This window comes from Schistocerca americana, chromosome 2 (genome assembly GCF_021461395.2).
Source record: "Schistocerca americana isolate TAMUIC-IGC-003095 chromosome 2, iqSchAmer2.1, whole genome shotgun sequence".
NCBI classification, from domain to species: domain Eukaryota; kingdom Metazoa; phylum Arthropoda; class Insecta; order Orthoptera; family Acrididae; genus Schistocerca; species Schistocerca americana.
In genome coordinates, this window is record NC_060120.1 from 421,554,859 (window position 1) to 421,581,547 (window position 26,689).

Below are 26,689 nucleotides of genomic sequence, written 5' to 3' on the forward strand. Positions count from 1 at the left end.
AGGGTTGCCTAATACTTTCTTTGAAACTCTCAACAGTCTCTGGTCCATTCAACTTTTTCAGGTTGCATCTTTTTAACTTCTTGTCTTCCTGCAATTTCTTCAGTTTTAATGTGCAGTTCATAAGCAATAAAGTATGATCAGAGTCCACATTTACCCCTAGAGATGATTTACAGTTATCTGGAATTGAAATAACTGTTTTGCCATTATAAAATCCATCTGAAATATTCCAGTGGCTATGGATCTCTTCCATTTATGCAAATTCCTTTTGTGGGTTTTAGCTCAAGAATTAGTAGTCATTAAACTGTCGTATGTACAAAATTCAACCAGGGTGGTTTTCCTTTTATTTCTTTGCCCCAGAGTGAATTTTCTTACTATTTTCCTTCTCTTCCCTTTCTTCCTCTCGAATTATAGTCCTCTACAACAGTTAAATATGTCCCCCTTAGCGTTTTAAATAATTTTTATGATGTCTGCAGGATTATTAGCCATATCAGATCTTATTACTTTGGTGAGTACAGGTCCCATTACCACCTTGCCTGTGAAAACAGACGTCATATAATATAATGTAATATAATATAATATACAGTAAAATATTTTAAGACTCAGGCCCATACTGAACGCATGAATAGCTGCTTTTACAATTTTAACGACAGGCATTCTATGTCACCAAGAGAATAGGCTTTGCAAATGCAAATTCGTTTTTCACTGCAAGAAAGTCCTTGAAAATTTATGTATTACATTGAAACAAAAGCGCGCCATTAGAAATATGAATAATAATAGGTGCTCTCATTTAAAGTATGTCCTTAGAAACAGTCTTGCAAGAGTACTACAGTAGCTGATAGATTTTTGAAGGTACGTTGATGTCACCTAAATAAGTGAACGAAGAAAGGTACAAAAACATAATATTTTGCCAATAAGGCAGACAAAATGCTATAATAACAATCTATGCACAAAACATATTTTGCCAATAAGGCAGTCATAACCAATGACATAATACTGTAATAATAAGCTATTACTGACAACATACATAAATAACATGACTTGTTTCATACCTGAAACATTTTTGATCTGTATAATGAAAGTGTGTATCGGGCTGTTTCCATCATAAGGCATCTCCCAGCTAATATTGGCTGTTCTGCTCGAAAAATTAATCAAACGAACGTTAAATGGTGGTTCTGGGTTTTCTTGAACAATCAGATGGAATTCCATGCGGTCACTGCCATATTTATTGCTGGCTAAGCATCCGAATAAAGCCGAATCGTCTCGATGAACATGCTTTATCGTCAGTTTTGAGCGAAGCCCAAAATCCAGCTTTTCTTCCTTCACGTCCATTTTTACGTGATCCGGTTTAAGCAAGCGGTTTGCATGGTGCCATTTTATTTCTAGTGGTTTATCTCCGTCAGCTACGCAGTCCAGTATTGCAGTGCTGCCTTTTCTCGCAGTAACATTGTGAAATGCTGTGGAAAACCTTGCTGGGACTGAAACGGAAACAGATTTTTTTTTTTTAAATTTGAGAATCACAGTGTCTGATCTCGATGATGTGTGTTCAAGTTACAATGATTAAATGTCAACGGCGAAAAATTAAGAAACTTACACATGTAAGTACTGACCATGTACGGTGATGTAGATTCCCTTATTGAGAGTAACTCCGATACCGCTATTGGCTTCGCAGACGTAATAGCCTTTATCTTCTAGAAGCACGTCTTGTATCCACAGACTGCCATTCTCAAGAACTCTATAACAGCAGCAGATGAAGAAAATGATATACTGTACATTAGTTGCAAAATACAAGTCTAGAGTAACTGTAAGACTTTGTTGTTATGTGTATAGAACGTGTTACTAATTACTAAATATTGTCAAGAAATTCTGTGTGTATTTGAAAATGACATTCCTCAAAACCAAAGACGTTGACGGCAAAGCTCGTATTTTAAAGTTTTCTTACTCTACAAGAAACCTATCTTGTCTTAATGCGCATGAAAATCTTGTCAGTTTCTCAGAAGAAATTTCCGCAAAGTTTATTGAAGCTGCAGTTGGTATACCCATGACCAACGTGTCTTTTAAGTGCCTGTTATTCTGTTATGGCAATGCTTCACAACAAAATTAGGTAGATCAGAAATACCTTCACCGTGTATAAACTGATTTCCTTGTAGGCCTACCAGTGCAAGGGCAGCAAGACCAGGAAGTGATAGTAGGAGGATGACTTTTGATCCTAGGTTTTTCACTTAATACTGTTTCTTACAAGTTGGTAAGCTTGCGTTTGCAAGATAATTGGGGTCTGTCTTCAGGTGTCTGCCAGTTTAGGATTTACAACATTTTCGTGACAATTTCGCTTGGATCAAATAAATCTCTCACCATTCATACTGGATTTCTTCGAATGCTTTCAGTGTCCTCTGATTTATTTGATACTGGTTTCACACACTTGAGCAAAATTGTAGGAGGGTCGCACATGTGTTTAATAAACTGTCTTCCTTGCAGGCTGCTAGCATTTTCCAAATATGCTACCAATGAATGCACTTACCACCTTATGTCCCCACAAATTGTTACTCCTATTCCTTGTACTTGTTGACTGATTTAATTTGTGTTTTACTGATGCTGTAGCCGCAGCATACTAACTTTCTGTGCTTCGTGAAATGCACATTTTTACATTTTTGTACATTTGAAGCAAACTGTCAATCTTTTGCACCACGGTGAAACATTATCAATGTAAGTTCAGATATTTGTGCGACTCAGTACTTCATTATAAATAACTGAATCATCCGCGAAACATCTGAGTTTGGTGTTAATATTGTCTGCTAAGTCGTTAATTTGCAATATGGACACCAAGAGTCCCCATAAACTTTCCTGGAGCACGCCTGAAGATACGTACTTCTAGTTTTGTCGATCACTCACCATCCATGATAACATGCTGCGTCTTCCCTGACAAGAAATCTTCAGTCCAGTCTCAACTTTCCGTTTCCATTCGATCGGACTTTAGTGGATAAAATTTGGGGTGGTACTGAGTCAAATGAATTTTGGAACTAAATAAGTAGTGCATCTACCTGTCTGACTAGATTCAGGATGTCACGTCAGAAAAGTGTGAGTTGGGTTTTGCAAGACCGATGTTTGCAGAACCCATTCTGTTTGGAATCGATGAGGTCATTCTGTTTGACATACCAGATGTTTGAGCTCAGAATATATTCTTATATTCTGTAAAACATGAATATAAAAAAAAAAAACAGGACGGTTGTTTTGTGGAAACTTCGGCTATCTTCCTTGTAGACAGGAATGACTTATGCTTCCTTCTAAACACTTTTCATTTTAGAGTTCTACTTATATTATGGTTACAGTGGGAGTCAACTCAGTTGTTAGCTCTATTTAGAATCTGTTATAATTCTATCAGATCTGGAGCGTTGTTTAATTTTTGCGAGTTCAATTGTTTCTCGGCACTACTGACACTAATATCTGTATTACTCATCCTTTCAGTGGTGCTAAAATTACACTAAGGTATTATTGCTATATATTCTTTTGGAAAGAAACATTTGAAACCGATATTGAGCATTTCTGATTTTACTTTGCTGTCCTATAATTCGGTTCCTGTTTCATCCAGGAGTATATGGACATTTAACTTTGGTGTCACTGATAACCTTTACGTATGACCAGAATTTCTTGTGAGAGATCTTTCCGCAACGTTCTGTTATAGTAGTCTACAAAGGCTTTACACATTGTTCTTTTGGCAGGCAAACCCTTTTCATTCAACATATCTCGATGTATATCCCCATGCTTCGTTTTACACATGAGTATGCTATGAGACGCACCTTATTGCTCTTTGACCTTTTCAGGCCTTTCACCTGGCATAGTTGTAGTTCGAAACCAGAGTAAGTTCTCCAGAGCATTCGACATTTAAATGCTTATGTCTTCTGCGTTGGTGGACATTTCGTAAAATTTATTCTCACTTTCTGGACTGGACCCTGTTATCGGCGATTTTATTCGTTACACGGTTTGCCATTATGGCACACTGTGATCTTATTTAAACTGGTTTCCTTCCTACTCACTCACAGTAGTTCTCCCATCGCATATTCTCATTTCGAGAGTTATCCAGTATTACAGTATCTAGTATTGGTGGTAGTGTGGCAGCCGTCCAGTTAGGTGTGAATCAAATGTAGCTGCTGCTATTTCTCTGTGCTTCTGTAACGACTTCGCGAAACGCGAGGAACTGGAAAGCTAATAATAATGCAGTTCCTGCGAATCACATCAGTTCGGGAAAGCTGAGGTGGGAAACAGTTTGACCATTGCTGTAACTGGAAACTCTTGCTGACAATGAAACGTTCTGTCGACAGCTGCCAAATACTAAAGCTGAAGCTAACTCTGGACGTTTCGAGATACTTATAATCTGTAGTACACAGAGACGGGGAGAGGCACACGATTCAGGAAATGCTGCTGGTAACAAGCCTTCACAAAATGGCTTCAGAAGAGGCGGTCGGAACGTAATAAATCTTTAACAACGTGACGCTGTGTCGTAACCTAAGAAATTTACAAAGGGTAATGTAAATTTCGGAGTTCAAAAAGTGCTTTCAGTGCTCATGTTGCTCCGCAGATATATCCGGAGAAATTAATGAGGTACTGCAAGTCGTGCAATTCGGTTGTCAGTTTAGAAGAAATGCCACAAAATAAATTCTTTAGAGGACGTGTACATCGACCAGGAGAAACGAGAACTGGTAAGAATGAATACCAAGATACTATCTTTAGGTGGATGCTGGCAAAGTTTTGCTATCATAGTGTAAATGCATGCATATTGTGTAAAAGTGTGTGAAGTGAGGTGTCAAATGGCCATCACAATGGAAGCAGACAGATGGACACTAACAGAAAAAAGCCGCCCATACTGTCGCAAGCCGGCAAGCAGCACTATGCTAGAAATAGATACGTAACTTCCGGAAAGCCATCAGAAGATGAACAAGAAAAAGGTTCGAAAACTGGTTTATGGAATAATAAAGAGCTATTCAAAAAAGTGACTGATTTCAGTTTTATGAATTTACTTTCACGTTTTGTCTTCAAATATACGAGTTTAGCAACTTAAGCCGATTATATTTGATAAATGCTGACTCATAAGGATGCAAAAAGATCTTAGACCTCCCTCTCAATCATTATAATATTATTTTTGCTATGACCTTTCTTATGATTCACAGTTATTCCAAAATATTCAAATATACAAGAAGTGAATGCTATACTACTGCAGTACTATGAGCAGCATGTTTGTTGGAAGCCTTTTATATCTTTATCTGTGATTAGACGAACTATGATTAGCGAGAAACATAATACTGACATAGCTACTACTATATACTTGTATTCAACTAGAAAAAAAACCATTTCTTTGCTTGTTTATTTTTTTTCACTTACTTGAAATTTTCTGTCCTGTGTATATCTTGGAACGGAGACACAGGAATTGGTGATTCCTTTTTCCACTGAATGCGTGGCATGGGAGAACCATCAGCTGCGCAGTCCACCATAAGACTGCTACCAAGCACTACCTCTGTGTCGTTGGGCTCTGTTTGCCACGACGGAGGTACTGTGAAAGTGACGCAGAATGGTTTAGAAAAGAACGGTGTACTTACTACAGGTAGCAGACAATATTTACATATTGTTGGTAAACGTGAAAAATAATGCTCTGACACTCTTTCCTACGACACTGCTTGCAGTAAGAGATTTTGGTAGTTTTGAACAGAGTGTGCATTTTTTTTACTTTGAATTATGCATTTTCAAGGTACTGACTAAAATCAAAAGTAGAACTGCATTGTTAGTATAACATCTAGGTGGCAACACGCCCGATTGCTGTAAGTATGATAAAGGAAGAACGAGACACATTAATGATCTGACAACCCCGGCGTTGAGCGGCCTTAAGTTCCTCCACCTTCGACACATTAATGACGAAATATCTTTCGAGAATACAGGAGAAATGTACGCTGATTTGTTGACTGCACACGGTAGTTAAATGGGAATTAGTTAAATAAATAGCATAATTACAATTCACTGGAAGATTTAACAAAGTTGTATTTTCACGACCGTTGAGAAGATATCCATATGCTTACCATCATCTTATGAAAATAAATTCGAAGTTCGGATGTAGGTATTAACTTTCACCGATCGTAGTTCATGAAAGCTTGAACACGTGCGAGGAGCCAGTGTTGGTGGCTCGACGTGGACTTTGACTCTCTCTGAAAGTGGTACAGACAAATTCGCGACAGGGAATGCATCTATTATTAAGGACAAGGAAATGCTGCGGAATCAGATGCTAGTCGTGATACAGCCGACAATGTTCGTTAGGGAACATGCAGATATCAATGCAGAGAGTAGCCAATTGTTGTATTTACCAACCCAAATCAGGAAGAAGGTGCTAATTAAGGTATTCCTCTGTGGATCCCTTACAAACAATAGTTCGCACTCAAAATGTTACCTACTGATTAGGTAAAGTGGTGTAATGTATCATGTATTATGATCGATTTTTATGTATTACGGGTTATTTAGTCCCCATGCGGGGATCTTTAAAAGTAATATTATTATGTCACTATAATTATGCACATAACATAGAAAATAAACATTGTCAATTCGCATTTATGAGAGCTCAGCGCTCTTTGCCTTGGGCGTTTACTCCTTGAGGTGGAAATTTACCAAGATGAAACTGTAATTGGAATATATTTGTATCCGGTACGAGTACAACTTAGCCGTCATATTTTGTAACGTCACGTTAAGTGATATACTAGTCTGCTACTACATAATCATATGGTTTTGTTTGTCATACAATTACATTTGTTAGTGCCAGTACCGATTTTTTATAGGCCGCACTACGCTTTTTGGAAAATAATTCCCAAATACAAAGTGCATTTTTCGTGTACTATGTCATCTCAAGTGTTATGCTTGCGATGTGCGAGCTGCTGCATTATTCTGCTGACTTTATTATAAACATGCGCATTTCTGTAATTAATGATCTATCTTACTCTACAGACACAGGCGAATTGTTGTACAACTCTTGCTTACAGTTATTACACTTCTGACTTGAATGACGTTTAGTGTGCTTCGCTCTAGGAAGTTCTGCCTTACCGTTTATGAAAGAAATATATTTATATACCTCGTTGGTACTTATTGCTTATTAATTATTGCTGCTGTTGTGGAAACTCCATGTATGTGGGTCAGATATTTTTGTTCTGGCGTCATGTTTTTTGAGGAACTTTCAGTAGTTCTAATGGAATATAGGTCTGTCATGTTTCCTCTCTCTCTCTCTCTCCAATACACACACACACACACACACACACACACACACACACACACACACAAACAAACATTACGTTAGGATTTTTGTTTCTCAGAAAAGAGCATTTACCAGAAGCCCTAAGATGAGGAGAGCGTATATAACTACGCTGATTAGACCGCCACTTGTTGCCGCCCTATGTTGGTTATCCATTGTTGTGTTAGCTCGTTGTTTTTCAAAGCAATTCTGTACAAGAAGTAAATACTAGTTTAGAGTTTATATACCTGCATAGGCTATGTGCCAATTGTAGTTATTGTTTAACACCTAATTTTACTCTGGACAAACAGAGGGATTGTATTGTCGATCCACTATGTCTTACTAAATGCAGTAAGGAAGAGTATCTTATTAAAATCAGCTGCTTCACACTGCAAATGACGACGAAGATCCAGAAAATACGATGTAGAAATTTGTCAGACCTGACAGTTACATATATGAAATGTATCTGAAAACATTCTGGTGCCTAGCTAAAGTCCGATATTCCGACTATCATTACTACGATTAATACAACTGTACACTGCACTTGCACTGATCACGTTTTAGTAGCAATAAAATACTTTTAATTTATATTTAGATCCCAGAAAGATATGATTATCCAGCATCTGTTGCATCTGTCCAGTAGAAACGTTCGGTAGGCGTGACGTTGAAAAACATGGAGGCCAATGTTGCTTGTTGCTGGCGCCCAGAGCGCAGTAACGCATAAACAGCTTCTCCGTGTTGATTACATACCTCTTTTGTTACGACTAGATTCATTTGCGTAGTCTAAGCATTGCCAACAGTCGCTATTAAGGAATTTTCATTGCATGGTGACTTGGTCTAACAGCTGTGAGTTAATTATTAGAGAAATTTCAACGAACGCATAGGGAAAAGTTACTGCTTATTCAGGAATATAATTTGTTCACTATTCAAAAGATAAGCTGGCGCTCTGATCGCGCAGGCCAAAGCCTTATAATTCTTAGATACTTCGGTGATTCATAGAGCGTGAGGATCGATGAAGAATGGATGTATAGTTGGAACCTGCAATCACGGTCATAATTCTTTTGGAAAATATTTTTATCTTTACGAAATTTTCTTTACCTACGACAATAAGACGACTGCCAACCACTTTCCATTGAATATGCTGCACTAGCACACGAACGGAATGTGGGCGGCCTTTAAATACCGATTAACGCATTTGGAGAGTTTCCAATTTCTGATAGCGGTTGCGAAAAGAACGCCGAAAATACTGCGAGACTTCTTTAGAAAAGCTCAGCTGTAATTCGAGAAAGCTTGAAATATAAGGGGCGATTGAAAAGTGTCCGTTCGAAGGTCGAACAGTCCAGAATCGGTATGCTAATCATGCAAAACCGCCCTGAGAATAGAGGCAATCTTCCCGCCGAAGCACCACGTTGAAGATGCCCGCTCGGTGAAACACTGTGTCCCGCTGTATGAAGAAATCCGTAGCTACCTACTACATATCCTCTTCCGACAGGAATCGTCGAACTTCAAGGCTGTTCTTAAGGTATCGAAGCGTAACAATCGCATGGCGAAAGATCAGGATTATGGGGTGGGCGCTCGAGTATCTCGCACTTGAGTTGACGTAACTTCTGCGTTACAACATATACGGCTTGAGATCGAGCGTTATCATGAAGTAGCAGGACGGAACTTGGTGCACATTTCCACAACGGTGGTTTTCTACAGGCATGCTGCCCCGAAGACACTCTTCATTCTCCGATGGATGTCTGCCGGCGATTGTCCTTCGGCAGCCGAGAAAAGAATAACAGCATGTTGGTACTGTTTAGACGCATTTATAATAGCGTCATCATAGTTCACGTTTCAGAATTTACAACATGCACGTTGGAAAGACACGAATGCCCCACCAAACACTTACGTACATATCGCTGCTTATATACCCGCATCGGAGTCATGTTACGTTGCAAATGGCCTGCAGCAACACCCTCAAACGGAAACTTTTTGATTGCTTCTTATATAATTTCTATTGTCTTTTCGAGGAACAGAAATACACGAAAGAACACAATAACTTTTTTTCACGTGTGCTGTAACTGAAGAAAATGTCGCTCCCCCACTGATTAGCTGCTATTTTCAGCCCTAAGAATTTTATTACTCAGACTTTTCGCAACATTTCACTTTGCGTTAGATTGATTTTTGCAGTTAACTTTCAAACTGTTGAAGAAAGAATGTCAGGAGAATATTTCAGTGGCTGGCTTTCCAGAGAGCATTAAGATATCCACCGAGGATAATCACTATTACATGCGAGAGTTAGTCAATGTTTTAAATATCACCTGTAAAAGTGTCAAGCTGTGACCATGAAAACTGATGATGGTTTTAGATTTCCTCTCCATAGTGATCCTGGCTACAGCGCCACTGAGTTTTCAAAACCAGAAAATGGGATGTTGCGGCACGCACAAAGGCTAACTACACTTAGTCACTATGGCGGTGACGTCAATTGGTAGTTTATGTAGTGTTGCATTATGAAGTAATGTATGCATTGTATATGTATTTTGTGCAGTGACTGGAAGTGAGCAGTGCATGAACAGTGTTGCACTAGATTTTTACAATATTACATAACGCCTTTGTGAAACAGTATTGTACACTGGGGAAAAATCGAATGAGGGAGCACGGTTTTGAACAGAGTGACCTTGTATTTGCGGGAGTGGAGGCTACAGTCTCCATTTGACTATCCTGATTTAAGTTTTCTTAAATTTCATAAATTACTTGAGGCAAATGCTAGGATGGTTCCCACTACAAGACCGCAGACTACCTTTTCCATCCTTGTCAAACTAGACTTTTGGTATGTAAAAGCCTGTATGTATGAACTACGTTATTTTTGTTGTTCTTAAATTGCGTTTCCAAGACATTCCCAGCATCCTTGTAAAACTGATTTACCCGTTTACAGAATTATGATTACTACTGCGGAAAAAGAACTGAAACGTGAATCATACAAAAGAGCACCTAAGAAATAACTCTGTGGCCAATGTCTTACTGATTTCTGTATTGAAGACTAAAATGTGAATGTGTTATAGAGTGTATAATTATTTATAAAATGAAACATTGAATATCCAGGCTGGAATAATGATAATATCATGAAAAGGATAGATTGCTAATCACCATACAGCGGAGATGCTGTGTCGCAGAAAGGCGCAACAAAAAGACTGTCAAACAAGTTACCCAATGCTCATCCTTCTTTCCTGCGTTTCACTTATCTTACTTGTTTGACAGTCTTTTTGTTCTGCCTATCTGCGACTAACAACTCTGCTGTGTGGTGATTAGCAACCTATCTTTTTCATAATACTGTATTTATAAAATGAGTGTGTTTTCTGTTGTTTCCCGTTATGTAGTGTTATTATGTGATAATGATGAATGCTAAATAAATATTATGAAAGAAAAAGTCTTTCGTATTATACATGGGGTCTCATCATGTCCGTCAGAGGCTGGTATAAAAATTTCAAACTAATATCTTTAAGATATTGTCAAGTTAATGTATTTACGCTCAATTTGTATGAAAATAAAATGAATTCACCTAATCCATTGAAACAGTCTTTCATGATAGAGAGGGATTAAAAGTGAAAAATTTTAATGTCTCTTAAATTTACTGGGTTAGCTGAAAAATCTGGCTGCGGGTACAAACATAGTAAAACCGTGAAAAATAAATTTTGGAATGGTTTCTTCATTGCTATGTACAGTCCAGTTGATGAACATTCTTCCTAGGAGTATTCTAGCGATATCAACAGACTGCCAACTATTGATATAATTTTTGAGGAGAATATTTCGCAATGGCGACTGCTTAAGATAGTGTATGCCACTTGTCGCAAACAAAGGAATGTAAGTTAGGTTTTAACGTCCCGCAGATATAAAAGCAATTGGTGTTGGCGCCAGATCGGTTCGACAAAGTGGGGCGAGTAAATCGATCGTCACCTTATTAACCTATTCGCCTGATGTGGCTTACGGAAGACACAGATAGTCTAAATCTTGACGAGGAGTTGGTGGGGAAATAAACTTTGCTATTCAGTTAGTTGGTCTGGGAAGTACAATCAACTTTCAAGAGACATTAACCACTTCTCCACTTTTTACTTCATGAAGTAAATTGAACAAATACTTATAATTCTTCCTAGAATTCTAAGTATTTATCTTAGGAACAAAACTTCAAACGATGTATCCTCTGGAAGTAGAATGATTATTGCGTCAAATGTGAAATATCTTATCCGTATATTATCTCAAGTACAAGGCTAATATTGTGCTGAAGGGCATTAATCAGTTATAAGTTAAAATACTCTTTACAGTGATGTGCTTACCATTTACTATGATCGGTACCGTGTAGTTCGTGATGGCTGCCGCATTCGACGCCTGACAAGTATAATTTCCAGAATGATTCACAGCGAGGCCGTTGAAGCTCAGTGTGCTCGAGTAATCGTCTATCGTCTTTTCTGTGATTCCTTGCCCATGAGGAATTGCCTTGCCATCTTTCAGCCAACGAATGGACACTGGGAAATCTCCTTTACTGATAATACATGTCAGATGGATTCTCATTCCTCGCTGAAGGTTAGACTTGACCAATATGGGATCTATCTCCGGCGCCTCTGAAAGAGAATGGTCGTTACGCTTAAATCTATATTACAGATTCGGTTACACAAAGTTGGTCAATCATATTTGCATAAACGCTAATTTGGCGCCGTCGTGTTTGATATACCATGTAGTCAGCTTACCCATAACTTGAACATTCATCTTCCTTCTGGCGGTGTCTCCATCTGGGTTGCTGGCCACGCAGACGTAACCGCCCTCGTCGTCCACTTTACGGATGTCTCTAATCAGAAGCGTTCCATTTGAAAACACCGTTTGGCGGTGAGTATCAATAAGAGGTCTTCCTGAAACAAACACTTTAAATGAGAAAACAACTGATTTCCGAAAAAGGCACAGTGTATATAGTACGAGATGACTACCTGAAGGTCAGCGTTAATGAAAAACTACTTGTGCTAATTTAAAACCTGTGGGTGAAGAGCGGCACGCTGTATCTTTACGAGCCAACTCTTCCCCATAAGGGGCAAGGAAATTAAGGAAAGATAAAACTAGTAGTGCTAAAATTAAATGTATGAGCTGATAAACTTAAATGTTTGAGCTGTGATAAACTGGTTATTTGGTGCAACAAATTAAATTTAACATTATAAGTAATCCTTCCTCACTGAACGTACTACGTTGTCCTATTAGAAGGAATTGTCTGGTATTACCGAATCTTGTAATTATGTGGTTCAATTGGAATGACTACTTTACGCTTTGGGACACATAAGAGCTTTTCCACTTTCTTCTACAACTAATAAACTCGATAAGCAGAATGTGGTGGTAGATGCTGGTGCTGAACGAACGGTCTAAACCACACAGGTACTGTCTACGAAGCTCAATACTTACTTGTGTCTGAAAATACACCACCACATTTAATATGTTGTAAACTTATCACATATCTCAATAATCAATGACCAAATCGGCTAAGTCTTTATCACTTACGACGTCCGCCACATCGATGTTTTGCTACTGTTTGACCGTACATTCAAATTATTTCGTATAATGTGGCGATGACTGAATAAAGTTAAGTAAATCTTTTTATCATTCACGTAATAAAGTGAACTAATATTTCATATGATGTAGTTCCTGTCAACCATCTCCTAGTCAAAGATCTATGTTATGACCAGGTGATCGTAATTTCATCAGGTCATAACAGTTATGCTTAGTAATAGTCATAATTCTGTCTCTTGGCCCATGTGCTCTAGTTCCTTAGTTGCAAGTATTATAAACCATTGGGATCAAGATCAAATCACTAAATGTTTTGTTATACCAGGAACAAAACCGATGACTACCCCTTACACTCAAACTCCGCCAGAGAGTTTCAGATGACCTTGTCTTTGATTTGAATGCCTCTCTTTGAGGGCTCAACAAATTTCAGATGTCCACTTGGGGAAATGCCCCCGTAGTTTTAGTGACCTCCCATTCCTAGGTGCAAGCGTCGAAGGCCGGTGCGGCCGTGACAAACCCTATGTGCATAACCGCTGTGGTCAGCAGATTCTGAGCTCTCTCTGTGTCCAGTATCCCAGTCAGGCAAACCATATCTCCTTTAATGTGTACCGATACGCAACATCTTCATGTGTCACAGCACAAACGAAAACATTCCTAGCAGCAGTCTAGAGCCGCCGAAGAGTCGAGAAAGGTGCATCGCACACGGTGCACAATAATATATTGCTAGGCTCTATGGTGATAATACGACAAGCAACAACCGTTCAGTCGCAACAACTCACCATCTTTCTCCCAGTAAATGCTGCTGATGGGGTACCCTGTGACATAGCAGTTGAAGGTGACAGTCGTTCCGGCAACCACTCTCTTGTCCTGCATTGGTTTGATATACGGTGGGCCAATCACATGCAGGTACGCCTATTTCATAAGAATCAAAGACATACAATGAAAAAATATTTCTTCACATACATACAAAAGGATTCATTTTAATCCACAGCAATTAGTAGTGATGATAGCAGAAAATAAGTGTTAAATGCAGCAAAAAATGTTATTATAGTAGCTTTATTCATTAACATTTTCTTAGTATATGTAAATAACAGACACGGCAGTCAAACGACCTATTTGGCAGCACTGGAAATAGCACTTTACGTTGGGAACGAAAAAACGGGTGTGGTGCCATCTGGACAACGAACCTGTATCATTTCAGTCGAAATGTCGTCGTGGACCGATGAACGACGCACTGTTGCCATGAAGGCGTTTCACAAGAACAGCGGCAACTACAGGGCTGTGTAGCATGTATATAGTTCTAATTACAATCTTGCATGTCATTTCCCAGTCCCGGAGGTAAGTGCTACCAAAGTGTGGGTACAGAACTTTGAGGAAACTGGCGATACTGTGCGAAAGAGGGTTAGAAGTGCAAAACACGTGCACCACCAGAGAAAGTTGCCTGAGTGGGAGGAGCCTTCCGTCGAAGTCCCAGGCGTTCTCAAGCATGCACTGCAACTTAACATATCGGTTTGCGGTGTGCGGCGAATATTGCACAAGGAACTGCAGTACCACCCATACAATTTTTAGAAAAACTGAATGCGGACGACGTCCCAAAGAGACTATGCTTTTCCCGGGAATGGAACTCATGAACGATAACCCAGGCCTCTGTGACAGACTGATAGTGAGCGATGAGGTCAGATTTTATGTGTCAGACTTTGTCAATAAACAAAACTTTATACACTGGGAATCATAGATCCTTACTTTTCTGAAGACGATCGTGTTAAAGCTGTTGCTGTAATCACAGAACATTATATTCACATGTTGAATCATTTCCTAGTGCGACAGTTCGCCTATCTTCCTGTAGCTGTATACATTCTTCCGACAAGATGGGACCACATGCCTTACGTGGTTGCAATCCATTAACGCGCTACAAAAGATTTCCAAGAAAGGGGACATTTCTTGGCCTCCAAGATCCCTTGAGCTTTCAGAATGTGATTTATTCTTGTGGAGTCATTTCAAAACTCAGATCTTTCTGTTGGAACCACAAAACACAATGAACTAACTGAAAAATGAAATTCGAGAAGAAGTAAATCGAATTCCAGTGCCAGACCTGCAAGATGTTATGTCTAACATCCGTAAAAGACTTGAAATGTTTGTTAAGAGAAATGGCGGCCATCTACGTGAACTCATTTTCAAGTGATGGGCATTTTAAACACCAAGCGTAGTAAATTTGTGTTGTATTTATTCTGTGAATAAATTTGTATCGCTGGTGGAGGTTTCTAAATCGCCCATTTCACTAGCGCACCTATTAGTTTTGTATTTCAATATCTTCCGCTAGTATTATAGTGAACCTTTTACCTATATACATCAAATACTGTCCATTTTTCTATACATCAGAAAAATTTACAAATTTTATAATTTATAAATATTTTGTCCTATTTCGAAACTTTGAGAAATAAAAAGAATGATTGTGTCGAAAATAAAACCTGAAATATGTGGAAGAGGTCACTGTCCATCATATCACGCAGTTAGGCTTTTCTTGTTCCAGTCGGGTATGGTTAGCGGGAAGAGCGTCTGTGCGCGTTGGGATTCATCTCATTTTGCCTTCGCTTCCTGTATATTTAGGATATTTCATGGTTCCTCACCTAATACTTTCTTGATAATTCGAAGGCAGTCTTTCGTGGGATCACTGGCGTCTACCTTTAAGTTCAGGTTCTTTCAGCATGTCAGTAACACAACTGTGACCAATCGCGATATCGTTATTTGAACCCATAGTTAGTCCTATTTAGTGGGGGTCCCCCATTTTCCCAGTATCCTGCCAATGAACGGAGTCTGACAACTGCTATACCTAAGATAGAACCTGTGTGCTCATTCGATTTTGTACTATCCTCAATTGTTACACCCAGGTATTTGTATGAACTGACTGATTACACTTGTCTCATGCATCTGGAGTCACAGAACACTACTTTTCTGTGTTTTGTGAAGTGCACGATTTTGCAATTGTGATGGTTTAGAGCAAGTTGCCAGTCTTTGCGAGACTCTGAACTCCTATCAAGAAATGAATGAAAGTATTTTTAAAACCGCGTTCATTATAGATAACAGCATCATCTACGGATAGTCTGAGGGTCCTATTGATGTTGTCTGCCATGTCACTAACAGAAAGCGTCCCGGCAAGCTTGCCTTGGCTACAATTGAAGTAACTTCTATGTCTGTCAACCACTCTCCATCCAAGATAAAATGCTACATCCTTCTTACTAAATCTTTAGGCTAGTCAGAAATTTGAATTGATACCCCATACGACAATATTTACGTTAATGGGCGTTGGTGTGGTACTGTGACAAATACTTTTATTAAGTCAAGGAATGCTGCATATACCTGACTGCCTTGATTTATAACTTTCATAATGCCATTTGAGAATTGAGCGAGTTGTGTTTCGCAAAAATATGTTTTCGGAATCGATTCTTATTCGTATGATGGAGGTTTCTGTTTAAGATAGCTCACTATGTTTGATCTCAGAGCATGTTCTCACATACTAGAACAGATCTATGTCAGTGAGAACAGTGCAAGATGTCGCTTGCTTTAATCATAAATATATGTCTGTGAGATGATAAATGTTATTATTTGTAAATAAAGAAAAGTATTGTCTTCTCAATAACGGCACTTTTGTTGCCTGTTGTAAGTTTCAGAACTCAAATTAATAATCAAATTATTTAATTTAATAAGATTGAACCTCACATTTCTGGTGCACCCATGTACCACCACAATAAAATATAAACAATGAATTTTTGAGGGGTGTGTTGAGAATAGTGGTGGATTTAGGTTTACAAAGTAATGACAAGTTTTATTAACAAGCTGATAAATCTTACACAAAAATAACAAACACAAATCAGAAAAGGAATGGTGTTTGATTGGCAAAGCTTACATTGGGGTGGAAGCTGTACAAACACTCCCCTGAACTAATCTCTTTTGCAACGTAATCTGACTTCGTTTACATGAATCCACTGCGAGGCCCAACTCAATTCAAATGGAATCAACTACGACCAAGTATGGTTCATCTGAGAACAGGGAGCCGTGTATATCATTTAACAATCCTATGCAAGTGCAGCAATACTTTACCCCTTCACCTTGTTTCAGGCGGCGGCAGAAGACGGTGGGCTGTGAGTGAGGAGCGGTGCGCTACGGCAGCTGTAATGTTGTGACGCGTCCATGAGAATTTGTAGACTACGCGGTCAGGTGTTATGATTATCACAACGCGGGAAACGTCCCTATCAGAGCCCTGAAATCCCGGCAGACTTCAGTGTGAGGTGCACCAGTTTGCTGGTCTAGCCAAATGAATTTGACTCTCAGGCATGGCAGTGGATGCTGGAATTGTCAAACGTCGATGGCCGACTCAGGATGAATAAGTTCATCCTTGTGACACACAATACGATGATATGCAGTTCCACTGTTGATACACTTGGAACTGCCTCTGGCACTTAGTCCACCACAAGATACAGACCACAGGTCTCACTCACTTGCGAAAGACCTGAAGTTCTCCACCAGACGAGGACCATAAGATGAAGAATGCAAAGAATCACAACCACTTTCGCCAAAGCCTCGGTAAGGGAGATGAATTAGCAGAAACGAACCCCCCCCCCCCCCACCCCACATTGTACAAACCAATCGAACTATTCTCTACTCATTGAATCTCCACTGTTGACTGTTCCGTTGGCCTGGTAGCCAATCCAGACACAGCACCAGGGATTCCACGTTCAGGGCGCAACCCTCCACTTGCATATCCTGAGGGAAGCCAATCAGCGAATTCAAATCTCTCTCGTCTGAAAAAAGGAGATTTTAGACTAGGGAGGCGTCATTCTCATGGTAAGTATGACCATGTTTCTAGCAAAAAAATCTACCCGGATATGACCTTGGTCCCTCATTTGCAGAGAGATCTAATCTTTCTGGGCCATACATTTCCAATTTCTGGAAGAAGACTGTTAAGCTTCCCTGACGCTCGAGCCCATGAGATATGTTTTTGCTGATTGATAAAAGAACCTGGCAGCTTCCTGGCATCAAGGAAGTTAATCAGGGCAGTTACAGTCTTGCCTCCACTAAACACGAGCACCAGCTGCTCTGTCCGTATCGTCCCAGCTTATAACATGAGAATGTACGGAGTTTTATGAACCTCGCACGATTTTCACAAGGGCTTAGTGTACAGCTATCTCTCTTACAAAGCTTCCTCCACCCACTTTCCACCAACTGGCCAACTTTGCAATGGACTGCCACCCGGGTTAGGTAGATGTTTTGTGAATCAGCGCCCTTCTGTCTGATCATAAGTGGAAGAAGGAGAGTGCTATGGCCAGACATCCCTCTGCAGATACGATCCGCTGAGTGCTATCCCCAGAATCACTCATACTCAAAATTTATGGACCCAATGCATCTTTCTCCCTGTTCTCCATCGACTCCACTACAGCCCCTAAGGTACATGCAGTTAAAGAACATTCTGCTCAAAATTTTCTCACGTAAAATGTCATAAACCACGCATATCAAATGCACTACTGGGGAAAACCGAGACCATGACCTTAAATATAAACATTAATCTGACTGACAATGTTATTAAAATGAGAGAGCGCGCCACTCTCTGCTACAGTGTGAAGGTACGCTGCAACAATGGTCACCGTGCTGACAGACCACCGTGTTCCGGACGTCGTTGCACTGCCTCTGTGGATATTTGTCTTGCTGCAAACAAGCTCATTTTCGAACTCCAACGAATGTGCATCGCTGAGAAACCTTGCATGTTCGAGCATAAAATATGTCTGTTCTTTCTAGCGCTAGTCCACTGGGGCCATTGAGATCCTGCATGACGATGTGTATATAACTGTAGTAGGAGCACCAATATCGCAGCAAAATAAACTTCAGTCTCGAAAGACTATGATCGATATGCTGTCGAAATTCAGCACAGACCACCAAGATTTTCTCCTTATACGACGCATAACACGGTTATTTATTTATTGACCTTTGGTGTTAGCCATTTAGTCAGAGAATTGAGCATTCAAATGGTTCAAATGGCTCTGAGCACTATGGGACTCAACTTCTGAGGTCATTAGTCCCCTAGAACTTAGAACTAGTTAAACCTAACTAACCTAAGGATATCACACACATCCATGCCCGAGGTAGGATTCGAACCTGCGACCGTAGCAGTCGCGCGGTTCCGGACTGAGCGCCTAGAACCGCTAGACAACCGCGGCCTGCAGAAATGAGCATTGATGGATTTGATATACAATATCGTATATGCAACACAGGCGTATTAAATTACCCTAATGCCATTTAAAGTTCATGATACACGTTGTCCAGATGGTCCAACAAGTCTTACATGAGATACCAGACTGGCCCTTGACCCATAATGAGTGAATACGTTTATGTTGGCTTTCAAAATGGTTCAAATGGCTCTGAGCACTATGGAACTTAACATCTGAGGTCATCAGTCCCCTATAACTTAGAACTACTTAAACCTCACTAACCTAAGCACATCGCACACACCAATGCCCGAGGCAGGATTCGAACCTGCGACCGAAGCGGTCACGCGGTTGGCTTTCACACTGGTAGATTAACTTAATTACATGAAGTACATGGCGGTTAGTGTTATAATTCTATTGCTGTTTTTCTAGGTTTTCCAGGGAACTCCTCGAATCCGTGGCAAGAAGCATGTCGTCGGATTGATTTGCCGCGTATCGAAGGGCCTCCTTAATTGCAAGAACGTAGCCACTGAAGATGCTGGCTTCCGTGGAAGCTTGAACACAGCCTAAGATAGAGGACCGCTGTGGCAGTAAGTAAAAAGTGTGCCCTCTCCTGTTTTGGAACCGTCTCTGAATACTGTGGCCGATGGCGGCCACATTGGTGCAATAAGATGGAAGTTACCAGTTGGAAAAGTGAATGATGAATCCAACTCCCCGGGCTGATAGAAGATTTGGGGCTATTAGTTCAGTACTTCGTGACTCAAGCCAAATGCGGGAAGCTGAGAGTCTTTCAGTACGAGGGGTATGCAGTCTGTCTGCTAACTTGGACTAGTGGAGACGCAATCCTCCCTCGAATTTTATCGTGGTACCCAATGTCCTAAATGAAGCAGTTCAGTTTACGAAGGAGAGGATTAACTGTATGTGCTGCTCTGGTAAGAATGAGTCCCTGAGCCAAGAAATTCATCCTCAAATGTAGGGCCTTCACCAAAAGCTTTCTAGGGCCTTCACCAAAAGCTCAATCGCAGGCTTGAAATTCATTGCCCCAAGGCAGATACGTATAGGACGGTACTGCAGAGTATCGCTCTTGCGTAGTAGAAATGTGGAGGCATTTCCTTATGAAGTGCATCCATAACCCGATATTGAACGAAACATGCTACGGTACAGAGTGAGTAGGACTGGAACATCGGCTCTCGACTATACGCAGGATAACGTTCCTACGATATTCAGTGACCGACCGACCTTGGTACTCAAATCATCCACATGGCTTCCCCACGTCAGTCTACTGTCGACATGGAGTCCATATGGAGCATAACAAGATGATTCAGCTGCTATTTCTGAACGAGAAACCTACTACATAATTTTTGCCTCATTTTCAGGATATAGAAGGCGTTAATCCCAACTACTTCGTGTGGGTGACTGAAATAACCATATAGACACAGAAGTAAGAGGATCACTACAAAAGAAATGCACACTAATTTTGTAAAAAAAACCGTTTTCATTCTGCATGTGTGAAAGTTTTACAGTGTGTAGATACATCCTTCCCGCTTGTTTTCAACCTTAGTTCAACCTGTTCCCGTGAGTGGCGCCATCACTCTTCAGGATGGCTGCTACAGTTGACGTTCGTCAGAAGCAACGTGCTCTCATAGAATTCCTGTGCTGTGAAAACGAGACAGTGGAAAACATCCACAATAGGTTGAAAAAGGTGTATGGAAATGCTGCTGTCGATCGCAGTACAGTTAGTCGGTGGGCAAACAGGTTACGTGATGAAAGCGGGCACTGCAGTATTGAGAATCGTCCTTGCAGCGGCAAACCTCGTACTGCACAGACTCCAGACAATGTGCAGAGAGTTAACGAATTGGTGACTGCTGACAGACGCATCACAGTGAACGACTTGTCACGCTACGTTGGGATAGGGGAAGGAAGTGTTCGCAGAATACTGAAAGTGTTGGCGTTAAAAAAGGTTTGTGCCAGGTGGGTTCCCAGGAAGTTGACAGTAGCTCACAAAGAAACAAGAAAAACGGTATGCAGCGAACTGTTGGAACAGTACGAGAATGGTGGAGATGAATTTCTTGGAAGAATTGTGATAGGTGATAAAACATGGCTCCATCATTTTTGACCAGAGACGAAGAGGCCGTCAATGGAGTGGCATCATGCAAATTCACCCAAGAAAAAAAAATTCAAAACGACACCTTCTGCTGGAAAAGTTATGGCTACGGTGTTTTTCGATTCCGAAGGACTCTTGCTTGTGGACATCATGCCAACTGGAACCACCATAAATTCTTATGCATATGTGACGACACCGAAGAAACTTCAAGCTCGAGTGAGTCGTGTTCGACCACATCGGCAAAAGCAGGATGTTTTGATGTTGCACGACAATGCACGGCCACATGTCAGCCAAAAAACCATGGAAACAATCGCAAAACTCGTATGGACAACATTGAAACACCCGCCTTACAATTCTGACCTGGCTCCATGTGACTACCATCTCTTTGGGAAACTGAAAGACTCTCTTCGTGGAACAAGGTTTGAAGATGACGACTCCCTTGTGCACAGTGGCTCCAACAGGTTGGTGCAGGGTATACGGGCGCTGGTTCCAAGATGGCGTAAGGCAGTTGTGAGGGATGGAAATTATGTGGAGAAATGAAAATATTGTTCCTACAGGATGTATCTACACACTGTAAAGCTTTCAAACATGTGGAATAAAAGGTGCATTTAAAAAAAATAGTGTGCATTTCTTTTGGAGTGACCCTCGTAAGTAATACCCTTATGCCACTGTGATGTTTGTCGTAGGTCACCTTAAGCCGTTCATATACTTTCTCAAACTTTTAGTGATTAGCTTTTGTGGGACCATCGTACCTGGTGCGTGACGGAGCCGACGGCGTTGGTGGCGGAGCAGGCGTAGCGGCCGCCGTGCTCTGGCGCCAGGGCGGACACGTTGAGGTAGCTGAGGACGCCGTCGGCGGTGACGCGGTTGCTGACGGCGACGCGCTCCCCGCCCGGCGACGACTCGAGCGGCGCGCCGTCCAGCGCCCAGGAGACGGCGGGCGCCGGGGAGCCCGACGCCTCGCACTGCGCAGACCACGCAGAGCCGGGCGCCAGCGTCGCGTTAGCGAACGTGCGCAGCAGCACCGGCGTCGCGTCTGTGACCACCGGAGACAGGTTTGAGCAGCACATCAGCAACTGGGCTAAAGCTTACGCTATTGCTGGTTACATACATCAGATAAAACTTTGAACATAGCTGCTAAGGTTCATTGACCGTGCCAGAATTATATTGGAACAAATAAGCCCTCGGTCACAAATATTAAGTCAAAATTGACCTAGTTTCGACGCTACTATGAGCGTCGTCTTCAGAATTAGACTAACTGTTCTAAAACATATTAGGTATATAGTACATTAATAAAATTAAAGTTTGTACTGACTGGAAAAGATGCAGTACTTACAAGTCACGTATTAAAAAAGATCTAAGCGGGAAAGGCGACGTCATGAGCAGTTGTGAGATGGCGAGCCGCTAAGGGCTGCTCGTACTGTGAACAAGGGTTGCAACAAGACTGAGGTGCCCACTTTAGAAAGTGTGGGCAAGTGAACATGGTGTGGCTACGAGCGCCATCTAGTAGCCGCAGAAACAACTAGGCTACTGTACATTCAAAATTAGACTCATGAAATTGTGATGCAACTGATTCAGGCATAACGTAAGCATTAATAATTATTATATTTTAATGACGTCCACCCCGAATCCTGTACCATGTCAGTGACACTGTCTCCCCTATTCTGCGGTAATAATAATTATTAATGCTTACGTCATGCCTGAATCAGCTGCATCACAATTCCATGCGTCTAATTTTGAATGTACAGTAGCCTAGTTGTTTCTGCGGCTACTAGATGGCGCTCGTAGCCACACCATGTTCACTTGCCCACACTTTCTAAAGTGGGCACCTCAGTCTTGTTGCAACCCTTGTTCACAGTACGAGCAGCCCTTAGCGGCTCGCCATCTCACAACTGTTCATGACGTCGCCTTTCCCGCTTAGATCTTTTTTAATACGTGACTTGTAAGTACTGCATCTTTTCCAGCCAGTACAAACTTTAATTTTATTAATGTACTATATACCTAATATGTTTTAGAACAATTTGTCTAATTCTGAAGACGACGCTCATAATAGCGTCGAAACCAGGTCAATTTTGACTTATTATTTGTGACCGAGGGCTTCTTTGTTCCAATATACATCAGATAATCCACAAGGAATGACAGATAGCATCTGAGCAAAGGCTATGAACCTCTACAGAGGACAATTGAAGACAACACCTTTCGGTCATCGTCTACATCTACATGGCTACTCTGCTAATCACATTTAAGTGCCTGGCAGAGAGTTCATCGAACCACCTTCACAATAATTCGCTATTACACCAATCTCGTATAGCGCGCGAAAAAAAACGAACACCTATATCTTTCGGTGCAAGCTCTGATTTCCCTCATTTTTCTATGGTGATCGTTTGTCCATAGGTAGTTTGGCGTCAACAAAATATTTTCGCATTCTGAGGAGAAAGTAGGTGACTGAAAATTCGTGAGAAGATTCCGCCTTAACGAAAAACGCCATTTTTTAATAACGTCCACCCCGAATTCTGTACCATGTCAGTGACACTCTCTCCCCTATTCTGCGATAATACAAAACGTGCTGCCCTTCTTTGAACTTTCTCAAAGTACTCTCTCAATCCTGTCTGGTAAGGATCCTACATCGCGCAGCAGCATTCTGAAAGAGGATGGACAAGTGTAGTGTAGGCAGTCTCTTTAGTAGATCTGTTACATTTTCTAAGTGTCCTGACAATAAAACACAGTCTTTGGTTAGTCTTTCCCGCAACATTTTCTGTGCGTTCCTTCCAATTAAAGTTGTTTTTAATCGTAACTACTAGGCATTTACTTGAATTTACGGCCTTTAGATTTGACTGATTTATCGTGTAACCGAAGTTTAACGGATTCCTTTTAGCACTCATGTGTATGACCTCACACTTTTCGTTATTTAGAGTCAATTGCCAATTTTCACACCATACACATATCTTTTCTAAATCGTTTTGCAATTTCTTTTGATTTTCTGATTACGTCACTAGTCGATAAACGACAGCGTCATCCCCAAACAACCTAAGACAGCTACTGATATTGTCTCCTAAATCGTTTATACAGACAAGGAACAGCAAAGGACCTATAGCACTACATTGGAGAATGCCAGAAATCACTTCTGCTTTACTCGATGATTTGCCGTCAGTTACTACAAACTATGACCTCTGTGAGAGGAAATCACGAATCCAGTCACATAACTGAGATGATATTCCATAAGCATGCACTTTAATTACAACCCACTTGTGTGGTACAGTACCAAAAGCCTTTCGGAATTCTAGAAACACAGAATCAATTTGAAATCTCTTGTCGATAGCATTCAACACTTCGTGCGACTAAAGAGATAGTTGTGTTTCACAAGAATGATGTTTTCTAAATCCGTGTTGACTGTGTGTCAATAGACCGTTTTCTTCGAGGCAATTCATACCGTCCGAACACAATATATGTTTCACAATCCTGCTGTATATCGACTTGTAATTCAATGGATTACTCCTACTACTTTCTTGAATATTGGCGTGACCTGGGCAACTTTCCAGTCTTTGGGTACGGATCCTTCGTCGTGCGAATGGTCTATGTGATTTTTACGTATGGAGCCACTGTATCAGCATACTTTGAAAGGAACTGATTAATTTTGGCAGTTGTGGTATCGTCCAAAGATCGCAGCGCCACGCCACAGTCAGCAGCGTGCATCGATACCACAGACATTAGCGATGTCTTCCTGTAATCCGTAACGAGAGATAGGAGAGGTAAAGAAGATGCACGTCTCAGCACAGAAGCGCCCTCACACGGAGATGAACATACATCCGAGTATGGAAGTGCTCTGCCGCAGTTCGTGATGTCAGGTGCATCAGTCAACATCACGCAGTAGTGCTAAAGATTTATTCAAATCCCGGATGGAAATGTATTTTTGTAAATGTTGAACATTGTAGTTCAAGAGAAGAATTGTAATTATATCTATCAAGTGATGGTTTAATAGTCAGTGATAGTTGTAAATTACCAAGCACTCCTGTGGGAAAGAATTGTATCAAGTGAATAAGTATTTTTATTCATTCATGCAGTAAAGTGAATTAATATTTCTCAGGTTGTAGCTACCATGGCCATCTCCCAGAGCAATCAAAGAACCAACGGTTGTGATTGGAGGATTTTAGTTTCGCCTGGTCGTAACGTGAGTCACACCTCAAATCTCATGGGCTGATTCCGTAGATTAGAGTTTATGTCTAGAGACTGTTTGATATTTAAAAATTACTTTTCTCGTCATCCAGAAGTCAGGTAATGTGAGAACAGAATTTTATATTTGAGCTGGAGGCGCGGTCGTTCTAGTTAAATATTAATAATGTATTAAAATTTGGCTCAACCACGTAAACTTAGTGATAACATCACATGTTACAAGACACGTTTCGAGAACAGGCTCTCATCTTCAGGTAACATACACAAGAATCTTTAAGAAAAATGAAGACCATATTTTAAAGATTCTTGTATCTATTACCTTTGCATGAGAGCCTATTCTCGAAACACGTCACGTGCCTTGTAATCTTATCACAAATGTTATGTGATTGAGTCAAATTTCAGTATTTTACTATTGCGAGAAGGAGATAATATGGAGGGCGAAATGATGTCATACTTACTGCTTTATGCTGTTCTCTGGGCAAAGTGACAGTTGTAAATAACGGGAGGACTTGCAGTTTACTCACTAGCAAATGTCCAGTTTCTTCTTTCAGTTCCTGAAGCGTCCCATGTAGTTTATTTTCAGCAAATTATGCTTAACTAATCTGCTTTGGTTCTAGGAGGTTTGTGACCGTGACCTAGTCCACCGATGATTGGAAATAGGATTTATTTATTGACTATATCTACAAGGGCTCCAGTGATTTAACTGCATTTACTCTGTGAACTATAGCGATGGGCTCCTGTTTCTACACAGTCTGTCGAATAATTCACCATTATTTCACTGCAGGCGAATGCGACTCATTCATGTTTCTGGCGTCTGTTAAGCGGTTGGGAACAAGATAATGCAATATAAGTTCTCCTAGACGTCTCTTACTAGTAACGGTAACTCCAGCTAGATAGCCAACCTATGTGTGACGGTAATCCAAAATGGTGTCCCTCGCTTAGTATTGCATGGTTTTAGTAGTTGCATACAGTAGTTGCTGGGTCACTTCTTTCCGGAAGTTATCTTACACTTCAGCTATCGCTACTAGTGCCTCTTGATGTCATCTTACTGAAGGACAGTTATTGGTTACGCAGTTTCCGCTAACTGTACATGTCTGAATGCTCCTTTCACGATCAAATAATTATCACTCATCGCTGTAATTATATTGAGAGGATATACAGGATGACAAAACTAAGCTGCTCATGTCAAATGTTTCCAGAACCGCACAAGTCTTTGTAATTCTGTTTCCACCTTCATTTTACCTAAAAATCTTCACAAAACTACATTACTCTCTTCTCATATTAATTACAGTGATATCGATATCAACTTCGCTTTTTAAAATGGAACTATAGTGATAGCTGTAGCTCTGGTATCATAGAGCTCAAAGAGACGAATTCAACTGCGTCCCAACATTCGAAATATGATAAATAGTTTTGCAGAGGTTAAAATATATGTAACTTACG

At 40.6% G+C, this 26,689-nt stretch overlaps 1 protein-coding gene across 1 annotated transcript; it reads right to left on the reverse strand.

Moving 5' to 3' along the window:
• Positions 1 to 447: 447 nt before the first annotated feature.
• LOC124594065 (Down syndrome cell adhesion molecule-like protein Dscam2) lies at positions 448 to 13,403 on the reverse strand. The gene is made up of 7 exons (XM_047132415.1): positions 13,385 to 13,403; positions 11,977 to 12,135; positions 11,566 to 11,850; positions 5,371 to 5,539; positions 1,608 to 1,732; positions 1,050 to 1,475; positions 448 to 533 (listed from the first exon to the last, which is right to left on the reverse strand). Exons 1-7 carry the CDS (start codon positions 13,401 to 13,403, stop codon positions 448 to 450), a joined length of 1,269 nt encoding a protein of 422 aa, XP_046988371.1.
• Between the last annotated feature and the right edge of the window lie 13,286 nt (positions 13,404 to 26,689).